Genomic DNA, 27,447 nt, shown 5'->3' with positions numbered 1-27,447 from the left:
ATGATATTATATAAATGAAAAACCAAAGAGATATATGTATGATGTTAACTGATATGCAAATTAGATTAGATTCAATTTATTGTCATCATTACAGTGAAATGCTGAATAGCAGAATGCAAAGTAACAGTATAATATCATATGAGAATGTTATGTTATGATTATCTTTGACCGAATCACAGCAGTGCTCATATTAAAAAACAGCATTCCCTCTCATGTGATATTGCTTAATTAACATTAATGATGTGCACTTTAACAACTAGGCTTACAACTATAATATATACAGGGGTGGAAAAGTGACTATTACCTGCAGGGTAAACGTTAGCTAACCAGAAGGCAATAACAATGTAAACAAAAAACACCTGCTTAAAAGATGAATACAAATTAGGAATGGTGGGAAAGGTGGGAGTACTGTAATTACCTAACGTTACATTATTATTTTCCATAACAATTTAGCCCCCTCCACAATATTAACTGACGTTAAAACAGTTAACTAGCTATTTATTGATTAGCAATTAGCGAATCATGTAACATTAGCTTAATGCTAAAAATTTAGGTTACTATCACATTCAGACAAATAATTTCATGTAGGCTAACGTTACCTACCTCTGTCTTTTTCTCGTTTCTCCTCCTCTTCTTTTCTCTTTTTTCTTCCCTGGGCACCTGACAGTTTTGGCCGTTTTGACATCTTGTGTTGATTTTTTGATGTGGTGACGTCCAAAAGGAACCATGATACGGGAAGGGAGGGGGCGCACCGTGCGGGGAGGGGGGGGGGGGGGGGGGTGCGTAATGTTTTAACAAATAATATTTCTATTAAATAAGCTTTACTTTGCATTTTAATTAAGGCAAGGCAAGGCAAGTTTATTTGTATAGCACAATTCAACAACAAGGTGATTCAAAGTGCTTTACAGAGACATTAGAAACAAGAACAAATAAAAAGCATGATTTAAAATTAACGTGGGATTATTTTTTGTATTTAGAAATAATAGTACCAACTTTTTTTTCATTTTTTTTTTCAACATTTGTGGCACTGGCATGGCGCCCCCTGATGGACGGCGCCCTTAGCATTTGCCTATACGGCCTATGCCACGGGCCGGCCCTGACTCCAAGCACAAACCTCCACTGCAGATATACATATATACCGTAATTGTCGGGCTATAAGCCGCTACTTTTTGCACAAGCTTTGAACCCTGCGGCTTTTAGTCAGGTGCGGCTTTTCTATGGATTGTCCATGAGCGGATTTGTTTTGTTTGTTCCGCTGTTGTACGGCACTACGTTGCCTGGCGGAAGGATCGGGGTTCAAGAGTGGTATGTTGGTCACATGTCCATCCGCCAGGCAACGTAGTGCCGTACGAAGTAGCGCGAAAAACAAACTTCAAAGTAGCACTACGTGTTCAGCTGGAGGCGTGGATGATGAGCGGCGATAAACTTGCGAAAAGCAAGTTATGCCCAACTCCACCATTGGATTCTGACAGCGTGGAACGGATTTCGAAGGGCTGGACTGCTGCATGATGGAGAGGAGGACACCGCCATGGCCCTTCAGAGGGTGTTCGACTCCGACACTGACAACGAGGATTTCTTTGGTTTTGAAAGTGACAACGAAGGAGAGAAGCGGAGAGTGGATGACGAAGCCATCCTGAACCTGTTCGTTTCCGACACTGGAGGAGAGGACTTTAGTGGTTTTTTGCGCAGGAAGAAGAGAAAGATGGTGGTGAATGACTGACTTTTCTTCTTGTTAAAGCCGTGTCACTGCACCTGAGCCCAAAAGGTAGGCCGAATCTATTTTTCTGGTGTGCTGTAGGTTATTGTTATGTACTACATTTGTTACTCATTTATGAAGCACAGTACATGTTTCGTACTTGTAATTACCGGTACTTGTACATATACCCTAAAAAGTTATGCAAATATGTACCCATAACTTGTTTTTCAAAATATTAATAAAAGTGATGTCTCCAAACAGCCATCTCTTTCCTGACAATTCACTTTGTGCATATTCTCTTACATATGATAAGTCAACATTGAAACACCTGCGGCTTTTAGTCAGGTGCGGCTAATGTATGTACAAAACAGGATTTTCCCCTGATTTTAGCTTGTGCGGCTAATATTCAGGTGCACTCTGTAGTCCGGGAAATACGGTATACTGAAAGTGCTGGGTATACAAGTCTGGCCTAAGTCTTCAGTCAAAAAGACTGCAGCAGTCCAGGAGTTTAGTTCACTGTCTTTAATTGCGCTCCACAGAAGAATTAGTTACATCAGAGCTTGACATGTTTAACCCAAATGTGGGACAGCCAGACATGAACTTATGGTTAGAGCGGATGCAGTATAATTGACTATAAGCATGGTTGTCTGGAAACAGAAACAGGGAATTCTATGTCAAAGATAACTAAGAACCAAGCATAACACATCATCTACTCAGACACAGCAATAGTTGACAATGTCCACAAGGGGTCACTGTAACACCATTAGTTGGCTAAATAGCACATGTCTTACAAGTTACTAGTGATGGGATTTCCGGCTCTTTTTAGAGATCCGGCTCTTTCGGTTCGGCTCACTAAAAAGAGCCGGCTCTTTCGGCTCTGAACCGGCTCTTCAGGTTGTTTTGTTGCTTTAATTAATTTATTATTAACAATAATATAAAATTGTGCACAAAAGGAATTACTAACGTAAAAAAAAAAGTGGTTTTATTTATATATGTTTATATATAAATATAAAACACATTTCTAGCATGAACTGAACTTCCAAAGCAGAGCTACTAGATCACTTAAATTACACAATTGAAAGCATGTGTGTATTGTTTGTGTATTTATACACAGGCACTCATATATATTCAAATAATTTTAAAAAAAAAAAGGTCATTTACCTGTTATTACCACACACCAAATCCGGTCGTTGGTACTTGCTGGCTTGTGTAGCCACTAGGTAACAAAAGCTCAACACTGCGCCCAGCATCCTGGAGCACTTCTGTTGTCTTTTGTACGTGTTTTGAGTTTTTATGTGCTTCTGAGTTTTTACGTGTTTTTACGTATTTTGGAGTTTGTACGTGCTTCAGGGTTTGTATGTGGTTCAGAGTTCGTACGTGTTTTGGAGTTTTTACGTGCTTTGTCTATAGGGGCCACCGTAAATATACTTTTATTTATTCACTCCACAAAAAAAGGTAATAAATAAATCATATAATACAAAAATCAACTATTCACACTTCAACTTTTAACTATTTCAATTTTCCGCTTTTTCCTTTTACAAATTTAAAGTGAAACAACACAAAACACTGCAAACCACAACACAATTAAATATAAATTATAATATGAAAACAAAAAGAACATGCATATTCTCTGTCATATGGGCCCGCATGAATAAACTTTCTGAATCCTTTATCATCTGCAACTGAAAATAGTTGTGTATGATTACTATACCTTTCTAATGTGATGTTGTTGTCCCTGGCTCTCTTTCTCTGTCTCTACCTCCTGCTCTGTTCCTGCACTATAGGGCTTTGGAGCGTGATGTCACGGGGGGTGGCCGTGGAAAGGATTTTGGCCCGATCCGCCATTTTGGGGGTCTAGCGCAAGTGAAAAGGGAGCGAAGTCACACACAACAGCCATGGTTCGTATTTGCTGTGTGGTCGGCTGCAATGTTCGATCGCACGACCGGCAAGAGAATAAGCTTGAAAAGGGTTTATCTTTTCATTCTTTCCCAACCCGGAAGCAACATGAGGCAGCTCGTGTATTGATGTTACCAAACGAAGGCGTCCAGCCTGGATAGCAGCTGTGAGACGAGCTGACGTGTAGTTCTCTTCCATCTCCAAATATCTGTTGGTGCTCCAGACATTTTCATTCCGGTAAGTTCTAAATATGTTCATATCACTCTTTATAGCCTATTAGTTTTATTTTCTATGCGCTCTGAGGTCATAGCAAATTAGAACAAACATCCTACTGAGTGATTTTGCAGAACTACCTTCTATCTATAGAGATGCTAATTATTTGGCATTATTGCAGCAAACCAGCCTATGAAATGGATGAAACATCATGACTGGGTTCCAGCGCTACACAAGGGACCTGCTTCAAACATACCACCATGCCAATCAGATTACTTCTTCCATGTGAGGGTGAAGAGGTGACCCTCCTGGATAAGATGGTGAAGGTTTGCTGCGTTTTGGTGAACAGTGTGATAATAAAACCAGGGGAAAATGAAACCTGCTCCTGTTAAATATTCTTAAGTCTTGTGCTGTTAAAATTGCTGTATTTTTTCAAAAGATACAGTAAATAATGTTAGTAGTGGGTGATGTCATGTAAACACTCGTGATTTTGTGTAAACATTTTGTCATTTGTAAACTATAAATGACATGGATTCTACATTGTAACTGATGTGATGCTCTATAAGGTGGTTTCAATAAAAAAAAAAAGAGGCAAAAATTAGTTTGTTTCTTTATTCAACTTTTGAACAGTGGTACTCAGTCAGTATATATTCAGTAAATGCAAATTATTTACATGGCAGTGCACTACAGGCATAAATCTAGACCCCTAGATAAAACATTATGGGTCATTCCCACAACCCACAGCTTTACTGTGTTCCAGCAAAGTATCCAATAGCAGTGACAACTCCTCCAAAGTAGCAGGTGGGATTTTTCTGTTTTGAGGACCCCTCCTTTTACCTGTCACTACAGATGGTCTGTTTATGTTTTGATTGAGAGCCTTTTTTGGGCAGCTGAAGAGGAGAAGTCTATCTTATGGCCAACCTCTGGCTGTATCTTGGTCATATTACCCAGCAAAACCCAGTATGCAGGTTCATCTGTAACAGTCCTTGTGCCACGGATCAACACTGTTGCTTCTACATTAAACAGAAGAGCAGCGACATGGCTGCAGGTCTCTGCGACTCTGGCCATACAGGTGCAGTCTTTGAGAGTGCAGGACCTGAAACACACACAGACAAAGTTCATTTAAAGACAAGAACTATGAGCCAAGGCAGACATAAATGTGTTTAATCTACTTTATCATAAATGTAACAAAGTGTTTAGAAAGTTAGCACATACATGTAATTTTTCATTTCTTTTTCCATCTATAGAACGCTGCATGTTATATTCTAAATCTGCCTGTTCTCTGTCAGAAACCTGCCTGCAGAAAATGAACCTAAAGGATGTAATGCAAGGATGTCATCACTTTAGAGATGGAGAAAGCATAAAGTGACAATTATGAATCACTTAATATGATAAGGAGATTCTGCAGGTCATTGATCAATATATAAAATTAAAATAAAATGTATTTTTAGTGACACAAGATACAAACATGGAAGCAAGATGTATAATTAGGATTATTTATAATAAATATGAATAAATTAGTGCAATTTCTTTAACCATAAAGAATAACAATCCTTCAGGACAGTGTCACATCAATGCACTGAACTCACTATGTTATCCCTCTAACAGCCTCCACATGTTCTCACTGTAATTTCCCCTCATGAATGAGGGCATAAAGCACTGCCCAGCATAAAGCACAAGACTCGCGTGCAGAGTGAAGCGGAAAAAAAGTGCGAGAGAGAGAGGGTGAGAGAAAGAGGGGGAAAAAAAACAAAAAAAAAAAAAATGTGACGGCTCGCGATAAGGAGCCGGCTCGCGTCGTTCACGTCAAAGAGTCGGCTCTAAGAGCCATTTCGTTCGCGAACGACCCATCACTACAAGTTACTAGTAGTAAGGCAAGAACGTGGCAAGCTAACAGCAGTTAAACTAAACAATAAACAAAAGAAAAATCCTTTAACGGCTTGATGTAATTATTGCAGGACATTCTGGCCACTGGCATTAACAAATTAATTAAATAATTAAATAATCCTACCAATATGGTATCAATATACCGAGGCATAACTTTAACATGCACAGACAACTATAGCTATTATCATACTAGTTAACCCGTCAAAGCTAATCACACTTACAGGTTAAATAACGCACGTGTAATCACACAACACCAACTGCCATGCTCTGCCGCTGCTCCTTTCGTCTCTCACTCCCCCTCTGCTGCGCACATGATCACTGATTCCCTTTGGGTGCGCTTGATTCTTGCCTGGCGACATCCTGAGGCCAAGTCAGCCACCAAGGCAATTGACTCTCAGGGCATTATTCACTTTTAAAGGAATAGAATTCAATACAAAACAAGTACTATCCAAATGCAATGCAACACACTTTTTTTCAGAATTTATTGAAAACCTTTTGAGCAATCATTTTTATAGACAGAATGACAAGCACGTACGCAAATGCTCTCAAATAAAAATTTTTTTTTTTTAAATTTCACCAGGAGCTTTTATTATGACTGGGAAGCCGTGTTTAATACAGGAGCAGTTGATTACTTCAAGACCTATCCTATAATGGTACCCGCAGCCACAGCAAACGTGCCATTTCAGAGCCTGTTATGTTACCAACTCTGTTTTTTGGGGTTTTTTGGTACTATCCTAATGATATATTTAGATTTTGAACCCCTGTCCATCATTTTACCCTTTGTGCATATTTTGACTTAGCACCTCGAGGCAGCTGTTGTTGTGATTTGGTGCTATATGAATTGAACTCGGTTTGCATTTTCTCCCTGTGTTTGCATGGGTTCTATCCAGGTACTTGAACTTCCTCCAACGGTCCAAATACATGCAGTTGGTGGGGTTAGATTAGCAGGTTACCAGCGACATTTCCCTGGTGTGTATGGGATAAGCTCCAGCTCCCCAGTGAACTGAATAAGAGAACTGATGGATGGATGAATCAAACTGAACTGGTAGACTTAAAAGCAGGTGTCCGTAATGAAATTAAAATGTTTCACCAGTGCAACTGCTCTAACTAATGATCCTGAACATTAAGCAGGAAGAACTTTTATATGCATTTTATTTTATTACAAGGTGCTCTATGTGGGGAAGTTTTTGGTTCAAATCAAACACAATTCTTACCTTTAATATGCAAAAGTAAGAATGGAGGTGGAATGGAGGAGGGTTGCAAAAAGGGAAAAAAGAAGCTTGTACTTCATAAGAAATCCTTAATGTCTTAGTCCAGGTGCCCTAAATACCTGCTTCCTGCTACAATGGGTTCCAACTACAAACTTAAAAACAAGTTCTTGAGGAGTTGTTTTCTTTGACATTTTATCTTTTTTTTTTTTTAAGATGGTTTAAAAAGTTTGGTACATTATTAAAGATAAAGGCAACTTCCTGCTATAGCTCTAACAATTTAAACGGCGGTGTTCAGTGATTCTTTGTCGTCCAACAAACAAACTGAATGCATTTAAATACTAATTATAAGAATTGCTTTGATTTCTCTGTCCTGCAAAATGGCTTTTTGGGTAACACACACACACGCAACAATGTTATAATAATAATGGATTGCATTTATATAGCGCTTTTCAAGGCACTCAAAGCGCTTTACAATTCCACTATTCATTCACTCTCACATTCACACACTGGTGGAGGCAGCTACAGTTGTAGCCACAGCTGCCCTGGGGCAGACTGACAGAAGTGAGGCTGCCATATCGCGCCATTGGCCCCGTTAGCAACCAAAATTACACCTTGAATGAACTCTTGAGTTGTTGATGTGTATCTGGGATCTGATCCAGACAGGTCGGAGCTCCTCTTCTACCAGTCTGTCTGCTGCTGCAGGCTGAGTTCCTCTTCTGTCTCCAAAGTGGAACAGCTAACAATAAATACATGAATAGTACAATGAGACTGATGCACTGCAAATGTACTGGCTTAATCTAAATCCAACTTCCTACAGGGAGTGCAGAATTATTAGACAAATGAGTATTTTGTCCACATCATCCTCTTCATGCATGTTGTCTTACTCCAAGCTGTATAGGCTCGAAAGCCTACTACCAATTAAGCATATTAGGTGATGTGCATCTCTGGAATGAGAAGGGGTGTGGTCTAATGACATCAACACCCTATATCAGGTGTGCATAATTATTAGGCAACATCCTTTCCCTTGGCAAAATGGGTCAAAAGAAGGACTTGACAGGCTCAGAAAAGTCAAAAATAGTGAGATATCTTGCAGAGGGATGCAGCAGTCTCAAAATTGCAAAGCTTCTGAAGCGTGATCATCAAACAATCAAGCGTTTCATTCAAAATAGTCAACAGGGTCGCAAGAAGCGTGTGGAAAAACCAAGGCGCAAAATAACTGCCCATGAACTGAGAAAAGTCAAGCGTGCAGCTGCCAAGATGCCACTTGCCACCAGTTTGGCCATATTTCAGAGCTGCAACATCACTGGAGTGCCCAAAAACACAAGGTGTGCAATACTCAGAGACATGGCCAAGGTAAGAAAGGCTGAAAGACGACCACCACTGAACAAGACACACAAGCTGAAACGTCAAGACTGGGCCAAGAAATATCTCAAGACTGGTTTTTCTAAGGTTTTATGGACTGATGAAATGAGAGTGAGTCTTGATGGGCCAGATGGATGGGCCCGTGGCTGGATTGGTAAAGGGCAGAGAGCTCCAGTCCGACTCAGACGCCAGCAAGGTGGCGGTGGAGTACTGGTTTGGGCTGGTATCATCAAAGATGAGCTTGTGGGGCCTTTTCGGGTTGAGGATGGAGTCAAGCTCAACTCCCAGTTTCTGGAATACACCTTCTTCAAGCAGTGGTACAGGAAGAAGTCTGCATCCTTCAAGAAAAACATGATTTCCATGCAGGACAATGCTCCATCACACGCGTCCAAGTACTCCACAGCATGGCTGGCAAGAAAGGGTATAAAAGAAGAAAAACTAATGACATGGCCACCTTGTTCACCTGATCTGAACCCCATTGAGAACCTGTGGTCCATCATCAAATGTGAGATTTACAAGGAGGGAAAACAGTACACCTCTCTGAACAGTGTCTGGGAGGCTGTGGTTGCTGCTGCACGCAATGTTGATGGTGAACAGATCAAAACACTGACAGAATCCATGGATGGCAGGCTTTTGAGTGTCCTTGCAAAGAAAGGTGGCTATATTGGTCGCTGATTTGTTTTTGTTTTGTTTTTGAATGTCAGAAATGTATATTTGTGAATGTGGAGATGTTATATTGGTTTCACTGGTAAAAATAAATAATTGAAATGGGTATATATTTGTTTTTTGTTAAGTTGCCTAATAATTATGCACAGTAATAGTCACCTGCACACACAGATATCCCCCTAAAATAGCTAAAACTAAAAACAAACTAAAAACTACTTCCAAAAACATTCAGCTTTGATATTAATGAGTTTTTTGGGTTCATTGAGAACATGGTTGTTGTTCAATATTAAAATTATTCCTCAAAAATGCAACTTGCCTAATAATTCTGCACTCCCTGTAGAGGGTGCATTCAAATAAACCTGATCACTCTTTCTTTAGCAGTTAATATACAATGAGCTAACATTGTAAAAGAAACAATATGTACTCTGTGGTTATGAGGTTAGTACCAACTAATGCAACCAGTCACTGTCAAACATGTAACATCCATATACATATGTGTTATACTCTGTATTTTGTTCTTACCTTCACTTTGTCTATGCTGTACACCTGGCCTTTTTTTTAAAAAATTGCTATGGCTATATCTTCTCAAACATCTTCACTTTTAGCTGATGTGAGAGATTTTACATGGTGTTCAATATGAACCAGCCGAATCAGACATTGCAGAACGGGTGCTGTACATTTAGCACTGAAAGAACTGACATAAAAAAAGCAATAAAGTCTGATTGACTGATAATAAAGACCAAATAGTATTTGATAAAACTGAAAGAATAAGAACAAAACAATAATAATTGTAAAAAAACAAATGTGACAAATAAAGGCTTCATCCATCTATCATAACCTTGGAGTTGGACTTCACATTTTTCTACCGCAAACCGACAAGTCAAACACATCAGATTTTTTTTTTAGGATGACCTGATTCTTATCTACAGTCTAAAAATGTCTGTTTCACTACATTTTTAGATACGGCCAAGTAAAATAACAACACAGGTATTTAATATGTAAAGATTACAATTAGAATTCTATTATTCTTTTCTAATTTGTCGAGCCTCTCATGAAATATACGCGCGTTACATCTGCATTTCAAACGTGTGCATGATATCATCCACTAGGTGGCAGCAGAAAATAAATGACCACATTGCACCACTTAAACACTTCCGGGTAACGTTTGTTCGATTGTAAACACTTGGGGCTTTAATCTGAGTTGTGTAAGGTGTGCAAATAGCAGAAACACACAGGCTGTCGTTTGTGAAACACCACATTTTCGGTTCCCGTGTTTAATACGGAGCCTATTTACTATTACTCGGTTATGTTGTTCCTCCGGACCGCGGCTTTCAGCGCCAGAGCTCTGGCCGCTCTGCGCCGCGGACCAGCCGGCTTAACCGCCTCCAGAGCGACCGCTACGTACGTCCAGGGCCAGAGCCCCACACCACGCATCCGAGAATACTTCTACTATATCGACCATCAAGGACAGGTAAGAAAGTAAACTAGCTCTTCAAAAAGTAAACATCCGGAGTCTCCCTTTAGCAGTAAATATCATGTTAACTTTCATTCCTCTACTTGCAGCTTTTCCTCGATGATACCAAAGTGAAAAACTTTGTCACCTGCTTTAAAGGTAACCAAGAAACATACAGCACAGACTTATTATTTATTTTGACATTAAGAAATGACAGCGTTACAGTACACAGCAAAACTCTTGACTGGCCCATCATTTCTTTATAATTGAAAATGGGCAATGTATGTAACGATTTATTAAAATATCCAAACATGCATGGAAATACAGTTTAAGGCATAAACAGTTTGTATAATTCTAACGAGCTTGGAACCTCTCTCTCTTGGATTTTGGCACTCTTTTGTTCTCATCCCTTCATTAATTCTGAGGTCCAGGCTCAGGGAAGATAGTGTTTTGTTCTTCCGTCCCGTTTGGTATCCTCAGTACATACTGCCGACAATTTGAGCCCAAAATGTAAAGTTTGTATTCATCACTCCATACGACCAGTTGTCATTGATTTTTCAGTCCGGTTCTGGTGTAATGGTCACACCCCTTTTTCCCATCCTTAAGAATGTCTTCTTCTTCTTCTTCTTCTTCTTCTTTTTTTTTTTTTTTTAAAGGTACAGCGTGTAAAATATCACCGCTATATGCTGGTAGATTGCAGTTGACTGATTTCTGTTTTCTTACGCCTCCCAAATCAGGTGCATTATCGTAGCTTTAGTGACTTCTGTAGAACAAACAACTCTGGCCAGCGTTAATCTGTAGTAAGAGCAGGCAGTCAGTCCACTATTTACCTCAAACATCAGAATTCTGAGTGTCCACATCTGTTTATTCTGGAGGATGCTGCAAAACTTTGTGAATGGAGTCTGATACACATCAATGAATCACTTAAGCTCACATCTGTCAGATGACATGATATTGAGATGAGGTGATGAGGATGTCCTGAATTTTTCTGTTGGTTAGCGGTGCTGTTTTACCATTGTTAGCTGCTGTTAGGCAGCATTGATGAAACTTTCTCTGAAGTGGATCAAACCTTGCGGTGAACCCCAGGAGAACTGACGGCTCTGACGGCATCCCATGGGATGTTGTTAAAGCCTGCGTGAAACAACTGTCAGGGAATCCTCACCATGCTGTTCAACCTCTCCCCGACTCATGCCACCATTCCCACCTGTCTGCCTTAGCCATCATTTCCCTCCTCCAAAAGACTGGAATAGACCGCCTCAATGACTACAGACCCATAGCCCTTACGTCTGTAGCCATGAAGTGTTTCAAGCAGAAGGCCCAACAGCAGCTGCACTTTCTAAGCATCCTGAGGAAGAATAACCTGGACCAGAAGCTGCCGCTGGTCTTCTACCACACCTCAGTGGAGAGCGAGCCGTCCTACTGCCTGGGTGTTTTGTACTCCACTACTGAGCCCAGGATGTCCCACACCTCCAGACTCATGAACAGGTTCTTCCCTGGGACATTTAGACTGTTAACAAAAATTGTTCTCCCACACCCCACCCCTGCCCACCATCCTCACCAATATGAGCTATGGTCTGAGTAAACCTCACCATTCAGACCACTTACAAGAATGATATACGTGATAATGCACTGCTTCCAAGCACTTTGTTCTCCAGTGTGTGCCTTTATTTCCTTTTTGATTGTATATATTTCTCCTGTTTGTTATTTATTCCTTCTGTCTTACTGTTATTCATGTACAAATGTTAAATGGTTATATTTGAACCATTTGCGCTTTTTAAATTAAAAACAACTTATAAGGTGTATTACATATGCGGCCGGTCCTTAGCTATGTACATTAAACACATGATGTAGAAATACTTCAGAAAATAAGTGCTTGAGACCACTTATACCAGGTATTTCAGTTAATTATAAAAATGTCTGGATTCTTGGATGCAAGGAACCAGACTAAAGAAATGAGAGGTAACTTGTGACATTTCACAATTCGCAATTCACTTAAATTGCAGCCAGCTTGAATACATTGTAGTGTTGTACATTAAACTGGGAAAAGAAAAAAAAATTTACTTTGTGATAATCCTTGAGAGACATTTAAATTGTGTTACACTGAGATGATAAACTGTGACATTTAATTATGGATTTAATATCACATTCTTATGTTATACTAAAAAAGTTTTATACAAAATGTAGTGCGATGTTCATATACAGTTGAATTATTTTAATTTCAAGTAAATTGCATTAATACCACTTGTGAGACCATTACTGATGCCCTCATTTTTTATTTATTTGTTTTTTGTTACCAGATAAGGAATTCCTAGTCTTCTTCTTCACTCGTCTGCGCATGAATCATAGTGGTCGTTACGAGGATGACTTCCCCTTCCTGTCACTGTGCGGCAGGGAGAGGAATTTCCTGCGCTGCGATGACCGACCTGTGGTCTTCACCCACCTGCTGCAGAGCCCCACTGGACCGCAGGGCGAGCAGGAGCTGCTATCATACTGTGGCGGCGCAGAGAAACTCTCCGTCCTGTTCCGCCCCGAGGCGCTGTACATGCATCCTGTCAGCGGGCGAGTTTACCACCCCTGCTCAGAGCTTTCAGGTGGAGTCGGCCTGGTCAGGTCGGCTCTGGCAATTGAACTCAGCCCCTTCTTTGTGTATACACAAGAGCGAGACCAGTCAGGACAGCCTACATACTTTGTATGGGCAGGACAGAAGCACGCACTGACCAATGAGCTTGCAGGATACTTCCCTGTAGCTGAGCAGGGCAATGGACACCAGGGAGAAGTGGGATAATTTGGTAATGATTCCAGACTGAGTTTAAAATCTTCTTAGGGATGGGATGTGTGAGAAATGAGAATCACTAATGAATAATAGCTCCAACATTTTTTTGGCTTGCAAACAAAGAAATGCCTTCTTTTGTCTCCGTGTTTGAGGCTGTAGCCCACTAAAGGTGTCACATTTGAATTCGGTTTATGTGCCTGAAGCGATGAAATTATCCAGACAGTCAAAAGAGTACAGCTGTCTAGTGTTTAGGACTGTTACATTGCAGCAAGAAGGTACCCAGTTCAAATCCAGGCTGGGACTTTTCTGTGGGTTATTTGCTCTGTTGTGGTCTTCCTGTGCCTGCGTGGGTTTCCTCCTCTTGCTCTTTCCCACAGTCCTGAGATATGCGTATTTTAGGAAGGATATTATTTATACTTCTGTTCTATTAATTAAGCTGTTCTCCTGAGGAAACTTGAAAAGAAATCCAAGTTGTTGTATCACAATAGAATGTGGTGTAAAACTGAGTTTTTTTTAACAGTTGTATATATCATATTATAGTTACAGTTTTTGCAAATTTAGGTGCAATTCCTTTTAAAGAAAGATTCAGATGTAGCCTCACTTTTAAAAGTTGAAACTTGATACAAATGCATTCATTGTGTTGAATGCAAAGTCTAAGAGTATTCATTTGAACACTGTAAAATCACAAGCAGTGTGAACTGAAGTGTGCTTTGGAAATATTTTGGAATTAAACTAATAACATATTCCAAGGTTTAGTTTTCAGTTTATTTTTGTCACACAAAAAACAAAATGCTTGGACACTGCTAGCATGGGCGCCTACAGAAACGCAAAGCAGTAGATGAAGCATCGCTGAATATGTTTCCAAACCAACTTCATTCTAAGCCAAAGACTAGAAAATATGGTGAAGCATATCTTCCCTTTGGTTTCACCTGCACAAGTGCCGAGGTAGGTCTCCACTGCAGAATTGGTTTTCCCTTCGTCGGGAGCAGCGCTGGGCTGTTTAAATCACGGACAAACAGTATCCCACATTCGTGATTTAGTTCACAAACACTTCTGGTAATGACTAACTACTCCTGACATTTTGGAGATATACATACTATACTTTATAGAGTAAAGTTACAGTGGGATACAAATGATATCAAGCTGATCCTGCCACGATTTGTTCCCCCGGTTCAAATCACGGACAAACAGTATCCCACCGTTATTTATGTTTTAAACCTGTTTTGCTCAGAGAGGCATTTTTTGAAAAATGTATTGATAGCAATGTTGAATATTATTACACAGAAAAAAAAACAACTACATGTAAAATAATTACACCGTGACGCCTCTGCCTTTGTAAATGGAGGGACAGTAACTGCGTGTGTAAATGTAAGCCTGTAAAACCTGAAGATGGTCAGATTAACACTTTTGTCTCTATCTGCCAGTCTGCAATTCATCTCATGTAAACAATAACGTGGCGCACAGGGTGATGTGGAAAAAGGCACATACCTTTGACGTTGCATGATGAACTCTGTATTCCTCGTCCACACGTAAACGCAAAAAAGGAGTTTTAAAAAAAATCTCCGTTTTCGGTGATTCGAAACGCCGTTTACGTGTGGACGAAAGGTCAAAACGCATAGAAACAGCTGCGTTTTCAAAAATACCCGTGTAGGTGTGGACGTAGCGTAAAAGAGTTAGTAGTTTATTTTCTTACTACCTGTAATTTATTGCAGATTACTTGTATTTGCTTAATTGTTTACTAAATGTTTGAGGTGTGAAATAAACCGCAATGGAGCAAAATATGGGTGTGTGTGGTTGGAGGATGTGTTAGTGCGTGTGCGTGCGCGCGTGCACGCGGTGGGGGGGGGGGGGGCGAACATTTTTCTTGTAAAACAAAGGGGGGCCAGCAAAAAAAGTTTGGGAACCACTGGGTTAACTAATGATTGTACATTGCCCATGCATGTGAATGTGAGTTTGAATAGTCTGCCCCTCTGTGTTAGCTTTCCGACAGACTGGTGCCTCTTCCCCTGTTGCAGCTGGGATAGGCTCCTGCTGCAAACCGCTCAGGTCCTATGGCTGCACAAGCCCAAATCATTAACCCTTCACCACTGTGCTGTGTATTACAACTAAACTTCTCCACTTTGCTCTTATCTGTCCAAAAGACATTGTTCCAAAAGTCTTGAGATTTGTTCAGGTGCAACTCTGCAAATCTAAGTCGTACTACCATGTTCTTTTTAGAGAGAAGAGACTTTCTCATAGCAACCTTCCAAACAAGACATGCTTGTTCTTTCTTTTTTATCTACATTCTCTTGTCATAATGGTTAACATTTAAAATCCAGAGGCCTGTGGCTTTATGGTTGTTGTTTTTTTTAATGTTCTCTAAGCATAAAGCAGTATGACCTTGGAGTAAATTTGTGTGATGTTCAAGTCTGGGAACACTGTGGGAGTGTGTTAAAACAACTCCTGCTGTGACTGGCCCTCTCAATTACCTATGGAAGCACTAAGGATGTGTTAGTTTTTCATAGGACTGCATAGAGTCACGGGAAGACTTTTTCACATGACTCTAGCTCATTGCCAGATTTAATTTCAGCTTGACATAGTGGCCTGCAGAGAACAAACTAAGACCAGTCATTACTAGATTGTTGATAACCAGAGATGGGCAGTAACGCGTTACAAGTAACACGTTAGTGTAATCCGACTACTTTTTTCAAGTAATGAGTAAAGACAGGGATTACTATTGCAAAGAAGGTAATTCATTTACTGTTACTTTCCCGTGAGCACGCTGCGTTACTGCATTACTAAAACCATGATTTTTTTTGTGTGTGAGTGTCTCACGACAGTGACCTAAGCGAGTGCGGCATTCGTGGCAACAGCTGCGTGCAGATCAACAATGGATAATATAATGGATACTATAATATATCTCGAGAGAGAGAGTATGACCGTGCAGCATTTAAAGTGTGGAAGTACTGACCTTACTTTGAGTTTGATTCCGTAAGTGACAAAAACATTAGCGTCTGCTGTTCGAAGAAAACTTTTACAGCATCTGTTTGAAAGTGTGAGTTTAAACACAAAAGCCTATTTTTTATATGCTGGAATGTGCAGAAAATAGGTTTAAATGTTAAACAAATTTCTTCCAGTCAGAGAATGTTGCATATAATTAAAGTTTTGCTTGATGCATAAAGTTTAAAAATTAAAACTAATAAAACAAGTTTTAAAAAGAGACTTTTTCATTTGATTACATTTTATATGATGGATTATGCAGAAAAATGGTGTAAATGTTTTTAAAGATTAACTAAGTAACTAATTACTTTCAAAAATAAGTAATCAGTAGGGTAACAGGATTACTTTTGGGGGGTAATAATCAGTAATTAGTTACTGATTACTTTTTTCAAGTAACTTGACCAACCCTGTTCATAACTATGCAACTGACAAATAAAGAATCTTGAATAAGGTTAAAACCAGAGGATGCTTGCTGACATTTTGGAATAAATTTAGTCAGAAATTAGAAATAATCAAATAAGATATTCCAACATTTTCATGGCTCATTATAAATAAAGACTAATTTTGTAGTTGCAATATATGCATAGATGGTGGGTTTTTACATTGCGAGCTGAAGGATCTCGCTCCTTCACAGCAGGTGGCCACATGGACGCGATATTTTGAAAGTGAATCCAGTTTTCATCATCCAAAATTGCGTTAGGTTAAGCGCATGACTCGTGACACGGGCTGACACTAATGGGAATCACTAGACCATAAATGTACGCCAACAAAGAGACTAACTGAAAAGTCTTTAATGCAACAACGTGAGCCGTGGCTGTATCTCCCAGCTGCCCCGCTCCGTCTCTGCCTCAGGGGGTAAAGGAGTCGGTGGGAGAACTGCAAGTCCCAGAGGTCTCGGCATCGCCCTGGGAGAACATGGCAGCGCCGTCCAGCAGCAGCACGTGCAGCGGGGTTATGGAGCGGTGTATCCGGGAGCGGGTTCCCCCGCTGCTCACCGACTTGTACCAGTTCACCATGGCGTATGCGTACTGGCGGGCCGGTCGCCACGACGAGCACGCCGTGTTCGATCTCTTCTTCAGGGACAATCCGTTCGGCGGAGGCTTCTCGCTGTTCGCCGGGGTGCACGACTGCCTGCTGTTCCTGCGCAGCTTTCGCTTCGCAGACGAAGGTGAGGAGATCAACTAACTACATGTTACTGTCACTGACTACAAACTGGACATAAACGCTAGATTAAATAATAAAAGTCTCGTTATTAATCCGCTGACAGTCACGTTTCTCTCCCGTGGAGCTCTGGTAGGCATACAGAACTGGTTGCGCAATACTACTTATTATTTCTTAAGAACTGGAAAAGAGAAAGTAGTGACTTGTGAAAACTTACAGAAGCCCAAGAAGCAACTGTGCTTCTTTAAGTTCGTAAAGTCCAGTTTCCCCAAAGCCGTTAAGAATACCACCATTAATCGTATGATCGTGTTACTATTTGTTCCACCAGCAGCAGCTTTGCTACTCCAGGACCGATTTAACCGCAAAAGGCACACAGGGGCTCTGCAACCTTGGCTTTATGTAGGAATATAAGCAAATCATCTGTAGCCCACTGCACATCTACTCAGACTGACTGCGAGGTGTTAGTGCTCTGTCTGTCTGTATGAGAGTGACAGCAGTCAGTCCGAGTGGGACCACTGTTGATTTTGGATACACAGATATGCCAGTCCAGCATCAGTATCGGATAACATGACTGCATTAGATGTTGCTACCTATCCCAGTAACTAATGTTAATGTGCTGCCCTCGCTTTGATATAGGACTGTTTCAGTGTTTGAAAGTGATGAGGTTTGCACAGTAGTACACAGCAGAGGAGCACTGTTTCACACTGCCTTCAAAGTGGTGGACCTATGATGTTTCTTCTATACATGTGTTGGAACGTGTACTTGAGTAAAAACAGGAAATCTATTTTCTCTACCACAAAAGTATGGTCTAAAGTAGCATAACATCATCAGTTAAGTAAAACCACCAATTTCTTTGCAATACTTGAATTAATGCACTTTTTAAAACTTTAGCAGCTGCACAGGTGAAAAGTAATCAGCGCTAAGACAGGATCACTGTGCCACACTTGTGCAACAAACATGTTTAGTCTAACCTTCGTTATAGTCGCACCACTGATTTACAGGAAACGATGTGATTTATTTTTATTTTTTTTCTGTTCCTGTGAGTGTAGGTGCGTGAGACAGGAGGACAAACAGAGAAGTGAGTCAGGAGAGTGTTACAGGGTTGTGTTAACATTTTGTGTTCATGGATCCAGATGTGGAGTTCCTGCGCTCTGTCATGCCTCCAGACACTGACCCTGCCTTCTTCCAGTTTCTGCGATGCCTCGACTGTTCGGGTGTAACGCTCCATTCCGTCCCCGAAGGCACTGTGGTCTTTGCCAGGGTGAGCTATGAGTCTTTAAGGTTAAACTGAGGTTCAAAGGTCACAGTCTGAGGGACTAACTAGTGCTGCATGTCATCATATCTTCAGGTGCCTCTCATGGAAGTGGCTGGTCCACTGGCTGTGGTACAACTACTGGAGACAAGTCTATTGTGTCTTGTCAACTATGCCAGGTAATACATAGTCATATTTCTGTCTTTCCTGGAAAAGTAACGTCCTGGTTATTTTCCCATGTTGTGCCATCTTTAAAGCTACTGCGTTCACCCCGAGGACCTTAGGAAATATATTTCTGAAGAATTCTATTTCATATTTGGGAAAATGTAAATAAGCTTATTTGCGATATTTTGTTTGTTGCTTTCATGGAATATAAATGTCATATACTGTAGCTTCATTGAAGCAAAGCTAAATTTATATAATGGACTGTTGCTTCAGTGTCCTCTCTCTTCTCTGTTGTCAGTCTGGTCTGCACTAATGCTGCCCGTTTCCGTCTGGCGGCAGGCCCTAAGAGGAAGCTGCTGGAAATGGGCCTCAGGAGGGCTCAGGGTCCAGATGGAGGACTCACCGCCTCCCGATACACACACATCGGAGGTGATTGCTGTGTGATTACTTTGTTTTGATCCTCCCAGATCTCGACAGATAACTTGGCACATTTGTGGAGTTGTCACTTAAAGGCTGCTTTCCTATATATATATTTTTTTTTAAATGCCAATATCAAAAATCAGAAATGTGATTTTTTTGATATTGGCATTCCATCCAACGAAACTCATGAAGAGGACGCCTGTCTTAATGAGAGGATAAAAGCATCCATCTGTAACCTCTGAAGGAAGGTAGCGATCTGGACTTCATTTCCATGCTGTCTTACACAGCGTGTCTGCAGTATTTACTGAAATTCCCAAAGAACATTACTATATGACATCAAATGAACAAAAACCAGCATGTTTTATGTTGAAATAATGCATGAAATAATGTGGAAATGATTTTCTTCTGTTCTGCATACACACAGAGACTTTATTCCATCTTTCAGGGTTTGATCTTACCAGTAATGTTCAGGCTGGTTTCCTGTTTGGAATCCCAGTTGCAGGGACCATGGCACACTCGTACGTAACTTCTTTTACCTCCCTGGAGGAAGTGTGGCCGCAAGTGAGTATGTGCACTCTGTCTTTACGTCATCTGAATGGAACCATACCATTCAGATAATTGAGCTACACATCTTATGTGTTTATACTGGCAAACCAGAACATGACTTCCATTTTACACTCGGCAGGGTTTGTAAAGATCAGCTGTGACATGTTCCACGACTCATTAATGCAAATATCCTATGAGCCAATCACATGGCAGCAATGCAATTATGGCAGCAATGCAATTAAGCGAATTAAAACATTACTATACTAGCAAGGTCTACCAAAAAAGCTGGTCTGGGAGTTTATGTAAGGTAAAGGTGATGTAATATTAGAGAGAATGCAAGAATCAGACCACTCGGCGACAGTGAGGAGGACACCCCCCCCCCCCCCCCCCCCCCCCCCGTCTTACCACACTCCCTGCCGGTGCCTGATGCCCTCGTGTGTTGGTGGTTCCCGGTGTCTGGGACTGGGCGCTCAGGTATGTACTGGCTCACTCCCAGTGGCTGCTTGACAAGGCCTGGCGCCCGGGACTTGGTCGGGCCCCTTCTAGGGGGTGGGGCACCCCCTGACAGTGGGCCCCTGGGCCCGGGATTCGGTCCGTCCAAAAAACACAAACTACCAGAGAGAGTTGACAAATGAAAATGAACGACGTGCACCAGTGGCATATAAACACCACAGTCCCCAGCCACCTGAGTTATCACCACCAAAACTACGGGATGGTTCAAAAGATTCAGCTCCCATTTGAACCCTAATTTCAAAAGTAGAGAGGGTATCAGTCTCCTGAGGGCTGGTTTCACAGGAGAGGCACACGTTAGGCTCTCCTTATGTTGTAATTTGGTAACTGAAATGCTCTATTGCATTTAACAAACTCTTAAACGTCTTGTTTGTCTCTTTACAGACACTTTCGGCGGTGAACGGGGAGCATAATCCAGTCGATATCATTTCTTTAACAAAAGGCTGGCTGAGTCGTGTGTGTGATCTTCTGGGAGCAGAGCCAGGGAAGATCCATGAGGGAGAGCTGGCTGCTTTCTTGTCTTATGCCATCGCGTATCCTCAGAACTTCCTCCCAGTGATTGACAGCTACAGTGTTGGCTGGTAACTCCTGCCTTACATTAAGTTAAAGTTAAAGTTTACACTGCATATATGAGATAAAGCTGACAAATTGGCAGTTTGGCTAATGAAAGCCAGAAAACTAAGAAGCTCTAAAAACTAAAGGAACACTTTTTAATCAGAATAAAGCATCTAGTCACTGAAACTTCTGGGATTAGAGTTAAAATAATGAGACAAGCCCCAAAACAAAGGTGGAGGCCACTGACATTTTTCCCTCATCTTTTCTGACTGATTTATTCATTGGTTTTGCATTTGGCTACAGTCAGAGTCACTACTTTTAGCATGAGGTGATACCTGGACCCTACGAATTGATGTTGTAGAGGTAATCCAACTCCACATCAGTCTATCACAAGGTAGGCTGGGTCTTCCAGCAAAGTTTGAAGTGCATGGAAGAGATTCCAGGAGACAGGCGGTTGCTCTAGGAGAGCTGGACTGTGCAGGAAAAGGTCTTTAACCCACCAGCAGGACCTGTATCTGCTCTTTTGCGCAATAAGGAACAGGATGAGTGATGCCATAGTCCTATGAAATGACCTTCAACAGGCCACTGGTGTGAATGTCTCTGAGCTAACAATCACAAACAGACTTCACAAGAGTGCCTGATGACCTTGGAGCACAATTAGCATTTTCCATACAATATTAGAACTGACAGGTCCACCACTGGTGCCCTGTGATTTTCAGTTTAAGAGCAGGTTCACCCTGAGCACATGTGACTGATGTGTCTGGAGAAGCTGTGGGGAATGTTATGTAAAATCATTAAACATGACTGGATTGGTGGTGGGTCATTGATGGTCAGGGGAGGCATATCCATGGAAGGACACAGACTTGTACAGGCTAGGCAGTGGCACCCTGACTTACATTAGGTATCAGTTTCATGTGATGAGAGTATGCAGTCAGCTCCTGGAGGACGAAGGAATTGATATCACTGACTGGCCCTTCTCTTTTAAGCCTTGTCTTTTCTCCATTCCCTAGCTTTGTTTCCATTAAACAAAGCTAAACACAAAGCAGTTCAATGATCTCATCTATTCTGTGTGTAAATATAATTTCAGCAGCGGCATCTTGAACTTCTGTGCTGTGGCACTGGTACTGTGTGAGCTGGGCTACAGGCCGGTGGGGGTTCGTCTTGACAGCGGGGACCTTTGCAAGCAGTCCCTTGATGTGCACCGTGTCTTCAGACTCTGCAGCGAGCAGTGAGTAAGGTGTCCTCCCGTCTGTCTTTAAACTTACAGTGAGATATGTTCTGACTCCTCCAGAGATCTGTGGCTCGCGTCTAATTTTGTGTCACTGCTTTTTGATTCCTCTCTTATTGTTCATTTCATCTCTGCAGATTCTCCATTCCTGCTTTTGATTCCCTGATCATCGTTGGGACTAATAACATCTCAGAAGAGAGCTTGGCTGAAGTCAACAGTAAGGTAAATTGAGTGGCCATACAGGGTAATTCATTAGGAGTCAGTCAAATTTTGTGACTTGTAAAAGTGACTCCCTGCAAGACCTTTCCATGTCAGCTTGATGTGTCATTGTCTTAGGAGAACGCGATCAGTGTAGTTGGTGTTGGAACACATCTGGTGACTTGCACAAAACAACCTTCCCTTGGCTGTGTATATAAGGTGATTTAATGAGAATTCACACTTACTAGCCTCTCTCCTCTCCTGCCATGTTTAACACCTGTATGGTTTTGTTTGTTCCTCTGTTCATTAGCTGGTGGAGGTGAGAGGAAGACCCAGGATGAAGGTCAGTGAGGACCCAGAAAAGAGCACTGTTCCTGGGAGGAAAGCTGTCTACCGGCTAATAGATCCTGAAGGTGAGAATTGAGTACTACCTGCTGCAGCTGAGCTTCTTTCTCTGTGTGGCACAACAACAGGAACGCCACAAATTACTTGTTATAAATGATCAGAGACAGGTCCGTGAATGGCAGTATGATCGTCCCTTTAGGCAGAAATGAATATGTTCCTGTAAATCTATAATTGGTTTCTGTCCTTTCTCCTCTGCAGGTCATCCATTTCTAGACGTGGTATGTCTGGCGGTGGAGTCTCCTCCAGAGGCGGGACTCCCACTGAGCTGTTACCCCCTGGGATGCAACCACACCGCCCTCTCAGTCACTCCAGCTCGGGTCACCTGTCTGCGTCAGGAAGTGTTTAGTAAAGGACAGGTGAGGATGGGCCGCTCTCTCAAACATTAGCAGACAGCTTATGAAGAATTGTGGGATAATCACACTGAATACATACTTTTTTTTTAAGCTTTGTATCTTAAAGATTTTCCATTTAGATTTTTAATCAGTGACTAATAAGTTTACAAAGAACACCAAACGTATGTAATATAACAGCAAAGAAAAGTACTTTCTTTAAAAACTATTAAAAAAAAATCACACTTCATGTACTAAACAGTACCAAACAAGCCACTATAGTGTGTGGGAGCTTTGCCTTTATGAGTGTCTCCAACATTTTCTAGGTCACACAGCCTTTGTGCAGCACTGCAGAAACTAGAGCAAAGGTCCAGCGCTCCCTCCAGACTCTGCACCCTCGGCACAAGAGACTGCAGAAGCCGGATTCCTACACAGTAAGTCTCTCAGTACAAGCTGTACTGAATGCAAGAGTACAGACCAACTTAGTCCTTCACTAAGATGCAGAAATTAACTCTCACAGATTGTGAAAGATTTCTTTACCTATGCCTGTGGCTTTCTCTTCCACTAGGTGGCCCTCTCCCAGAAACTCCACAACATGGTCAAAGAGATCCAAAAAGGAAGCAGCAACAACACCAACTTTCTTTTAGCCAACTAAAGCGAATCAAGTGTTTCCTAAATTGCCTCACAGAAGTTCTTATATTTATAGAGCATCGTCTGAATGAACCCTTACAGTGGGGACACTCCAAATACTGGAATAACAGCTGTTGTGTCGCCGGTGTTATTCAGATGTAACGAATGTTTTTAAAGAAGGATTAAAATAAAGGTGTTTAGTGCAATGATCATCAGGGTTAGACACTCTTTCAGACATATCCTTATAGTTATGTTTTCTACATTTGGAAACTTTCGACAATAAACATCCAACAAATCTAAAAACAGGAGCCGCACTGTGAAATGAAGACATAACAGTGCAGAAATAATCATGTTCTCTGAACCAGACTTTGCTGCCTTGTTGCAGATTAATATCATTAAGTTCATGTTAAGGTGCTGAAGAAAGACGTGGTTGGAAACTAGAAAAAAAAATAGAAAGCTGCCCGTGCATTAATTATTTTTTCATATTAATAATATTCTAAACTTGGGACTAAGACTCAGGTTAGTGGAATTTTTTAGATAAATATGTAACCTCAGACCCTTTGATCATGCTTTTGAAAAAGTGGAAGCAATTACAGGTTGATATTTTAGCTCCTGTCAAAGATTATGATTTTGTTTGACAGTATAGAAGCTAAGGAAGTTTGACCCTAAAGTATTTGTGCTTTCTTATCCATAACACTTCATCCATAATCACAGTAATCAACATTTTTATGTAGGTGAGACTACACAGGATGAAGGCACTGAGGAATATCGAAATTTCAGGTTACTTTAGGTTCATCACACTGTCGTCTTTTCACTTAAATTAAGAGGAAATCACCAGATTATAGATTACGTTTCCTTTGTCTACATGATATTAATGTAAAATGATTCATATGTAATATGTAAAAACACACACTTTTCATATTTAATTGTAATCCTTTAAACTTGATAAACAGGTGTCTGCTGTTGTCAGATCTAGTTTTTATCAGCTTCGTCTCATCTCCAGGGCCAGACACTATATCCCGTATAATGACTTAGAAAAGCTCATTCATGCTTTTGTAACGTCAAGACTAGATTACTGTAACTCACTCTATTCTGGTCTCCATGTTACCCTTCTACATAGATTACAGACAGTTCAGAATGCTGCGGCACGTATTCTAACTAAAACCAAGAAGTTTGACCATATTACTCCGGTTCTTGCTGAGCTGCATTGGCTGCCTATCAAATACCGTATTCAATTTAAAATTTTGCTGCTTACTTTTAAAATTATCAATAATACTGCACCAACCTATCTTAAGGAACTTTTAAACCCTTATGTCCCTGCCAGGGCTTTAAGGTCATCCTCGCAGTTATTGTTAGTTCAGCCCAGATCTCGGTTGAAATCTAGAGGCGATCGATCGTTTGCCTTTGCTGCACCTGAGTTATGGAACAGCCTCCCGATTGGCATTCGGGAGTCTGATTCTACTTTTTTCTTTTAAAGCACGCCTTAAAACTTATCTTTTTGAACTTGCCTTTTCTACCCGTTAAATGCTGACTGTTAACTGCGACCTATTGCATTAACTTTTTACTATTCCTTCATTCTTGGTGTTCTCTATCATGCGGCACTGGGTCTGCTATAATCTATGTGCTGCAGTCCATTTTATTAGTGGCTTTCTACTGTGAACATTGTCTGCTGTTCTTATTATATTTGATATTAATGCTCTTAACTGTATTATTTTATTGTTTTTTTTGTAAAGCACTTTGGTATGCCTAGGCTTTTAATGTGCTCTATAAATAAAGGTTGTTGTTGTTGTTGTTGTTAAAATTCCAGAAATCCTGCCATGCAAAAAAAAGGTAAATTATCTTCATATAATCACCTTGAGTGTGGGGGTCTTTAAAATTCTTACTGATAACTTGTATTTAATAATAAAATCTCATCTTCAATAACAAAGGCTGCTTTTTGTGAGCAAGAAATCACCACTTCAGTTGTATTTACATCTCTGAACTTTCCTGCTGTATTACTGCAAATTATAGCACTTTTTTAACCAACAAGTGTATTGATTGTCATTGAGTGCTTGATTTATGGAACAGTTTTACCTAATGTGTTTCTTTCTGGGCTCTTAATATGAAAATAAAATGACACAACAATGAGGTTTTTATCAAATATTCACATTTGTTTTGAAAAGGTATGCTCAAGTTAAACATAGAAATGTAACAAAAAAGTTGTAAACATATTCTTTATGTTAGTAATAAACAAGCCCAGTTTCGTAGTGATATGTGTTAGTAATAAAAACCTATTCACAACTAAAGTCTCTCAAATCCAATGGAAGGACTCGGTAAAAGATAAATGGCTGCTTGTGTTAAATCCACACAGAAAAAGAAAGTTCTAAAGCTGTGTATAAGTCCTTGGACTCACGTGTAGCTTATTTCTTTCAGCTGTTCTGACAGTATCTGTGTTTCTGTCCAGTGATGGTAAAGAAACTGAAAATCAAAGACTGCAGCTGTTTCCAAGTGTTCTTCTCATTTACCTACAAACCAAACGCATGCCACTAAAACAGTATTAAATGTGCCATGATAACAACTTTAAGTTCATTTCAACATGTTTTTCTGCTTTTTGCAGTTTATGGTTTCTTTGCAGGATTCATTTTAAGTTTGAAAAGAAGCAGCAGAGTGAAGATGGAGACAGAGTGTAATGGTACTGCTCTTAGTTTAGATGTAAAATTTAACCTTTAGGCGATTAACTGAATGCTCACCATTCCTCTTTACTCTGCTTCAATCTGAAAACTGTTGGCAACAATTCTCTACATCCCACCCCCCAAGCCTCTTTTCCTTGCTGCTGCAGGACATGTGAGAAGAGTTCCCTTGAATTCTGATTGGCTGCCTGCTGACCAGTGGTAGTGGAACTGGAGATACACCCAGTGGACATATGGAGCTGATTAAAAACAGAGAGGCAGTGATATCATCCTTGACTGTCTCAGCGGTGGATCAGTCCACACTCTTTTACAGCCTCAGGGAGTCCTGCTAATGCACATTACTGAACTTTAGTCTATTTCACTACATAAATAATGGTCAGTAGTGGGCGAGTTATTCCTTTAGTTATGGGGATCACAAGGCACAAATCCTCTATCCAAAATTCCACGACACTACTTTTAAGCCATCCCTAATCTCTTTATATTTTGCTGGAAAAATGGGAAATAGGTGATTTATTGGAATGTCCAAATATATGGAAATGTAGTATATAAGGCAAAAACAGTTTGTGCTGTTCTATAGTTTGAAAGTCTGTAAGGCATGACCACCTTTACTCTATAAGTAGTTTTCAGGAATAGTTCTCCAGGATTCTTGCAAGACATTCAAGCTCTTCTTTTGGATGTTGGCTGCCTTTTGTTCTGTTCTCTGCCAAGATGATCCCACACTGCTTCAATAATGTTGAGGTCTGGTCTCTGCTGAGGCCAGTCCATGATTGATAGTGTCATGGATAAAACACTGTTTTGGGATCATTGTCATGATAAAAAAAAAAACTTTCTATTTTTGTGTTCTTAATGCCATCAATTTTGACAAGTTCCCCAACACCACTGGCTGAAGTGCAATTCAAATCCACCTTGTTTGTGCAAAGATACAACTCAATGCCTGTCAAACAGTCTTTTCTTTAGCAATTTGTCAATTTGGTTTTTTGTATTTGTGTAAAGAAATGGGAACCAATTATGTGCTTTTTGCCTCTGGCTGCTAGTAACAAAGTGTCTAAAGGTATCATTTTAAGTTGTTTCTTTGCTAAGTTTTCTGTTTCCTGCAGACAACACACTGATACACTGCTTTTAATGCTTGGCTGATAGGTCAGTGGTAAGTGACTTAAAAAACAAAAGTGGCGATGTGCATAGACGCGACTGAAAACGAGTGAAAATCTCCACACACAAAAAAGCTCGGGACCACTTTAAAAGT

General features: G+C 40.6%; 2 protein-coding genes and 1 long non-coding RNA gene across 4 annotated transcripts; all 3 read left to right on the top strand.

The window, feature by feature from the left end:
* The first annotated feature begins 975 nt into the window (after nucleotides 1–975).
* LOC309691889 lies at nucleotides 976–5,206 on the top strand. Its single transcript, XR_014272142.1, has 3 exons — nucleotides 976–1,765; nucleotides 3,481–3,829; nucleotides 3,987–5,206. It is a non-coding gene; the product is annotated as an uncharacterized lncRNA (long non-coding RNA).
* A 4,832-nt stretch (nucleotides 5,207–10,038) lies between these two features.
* On the top strand, nucleotides 10,039–13,907 carry cUnh8orf82 (chromosome Un C8orf82 homolog). Its single transcript, XM_082510178.1, has 3 exons — nucleotides 10,039–10,402; nucleotides 10,495–10,543; nucleotides 12,682–13,907. Exons 1-3 carry the CDS (start codon nucleotides 10,238–10,240, stop codon nucleotides 13,167–13,169), a joined length of 702 nt encoding a protein of 233 aa, XP_082366304.1. The 5' UTR covers nucleotides 10,039–10,237; the 3' UTR covers nucleotides 13,170–13,907.
* A 2,842-nt stretch (nucleotides 13,908–16,749) lies between these two features.
* On the top strand, nucleotides 16,750–25,913 carry naprt (nicotinate phosphoribosyltransferase). Of its 2 annotated transcripts, none has more exons than XM_082509889.1 (13): nucleotides 16,750–17,304; nucleotides 18,431–18,558; nucleotides 18,646–18,728; nucleotides 19,013–19,143; nucleotides 19,580–19,695; nucleotides 20,575–20,771; nucleotides 21,833–21,973; nucleotides 22,111–22,195; nucleotides 22,310–22,390; nucleotides 22,482–22,584; nucleotides 22,775–22,932; nucleotides 23,232–23,339; nucleotides 23,474–25,913. In XM_082509889.1, the coding sequence occupies exons 1-13, from the start codon at nucleotides 17,052–17,054 to the stop codon at nucleotides 23,558–23,560; spliced, it is 1,671 nt and encodes a 556-aa protein (XP_082366015.1). In that variant the 5' UTR covers nucleotides 16,750–17,051; the 3' UTR covers nucleotides 23,561–25,913. The 2 variants fall into 2 exon arrangements, with proteins under 2 accessions (XP_082366015.1, XP_082366014.1); XM_082509888.1 differs by having other exon boundaries at nucleotides 19,559–19,695.
* The last annotated feature ends 1,534 nt before the right edge of the window (nucleotides 25,914–27,447 follow it).

Source organism: Aulonocara stuartgranti, assembly GCF_965226115.1.
Source record: "Aulonocara stuartgranti genome assembly, chromosome: 17".
In the NCBI taxonomy this organism is placed as follows: domain Eukaryota; kingdom Metazoa; phylum Chordata; class Actinopteri; order Cichliformes; family Cichlidae; genus Aulonocara; species Aulonocara stuartgranti.
The sequence above is the reverse complement of the archived record's forward strand: the minus strand, read 5'-3'. Positions and strand labels throughout refer to the sequence as shown.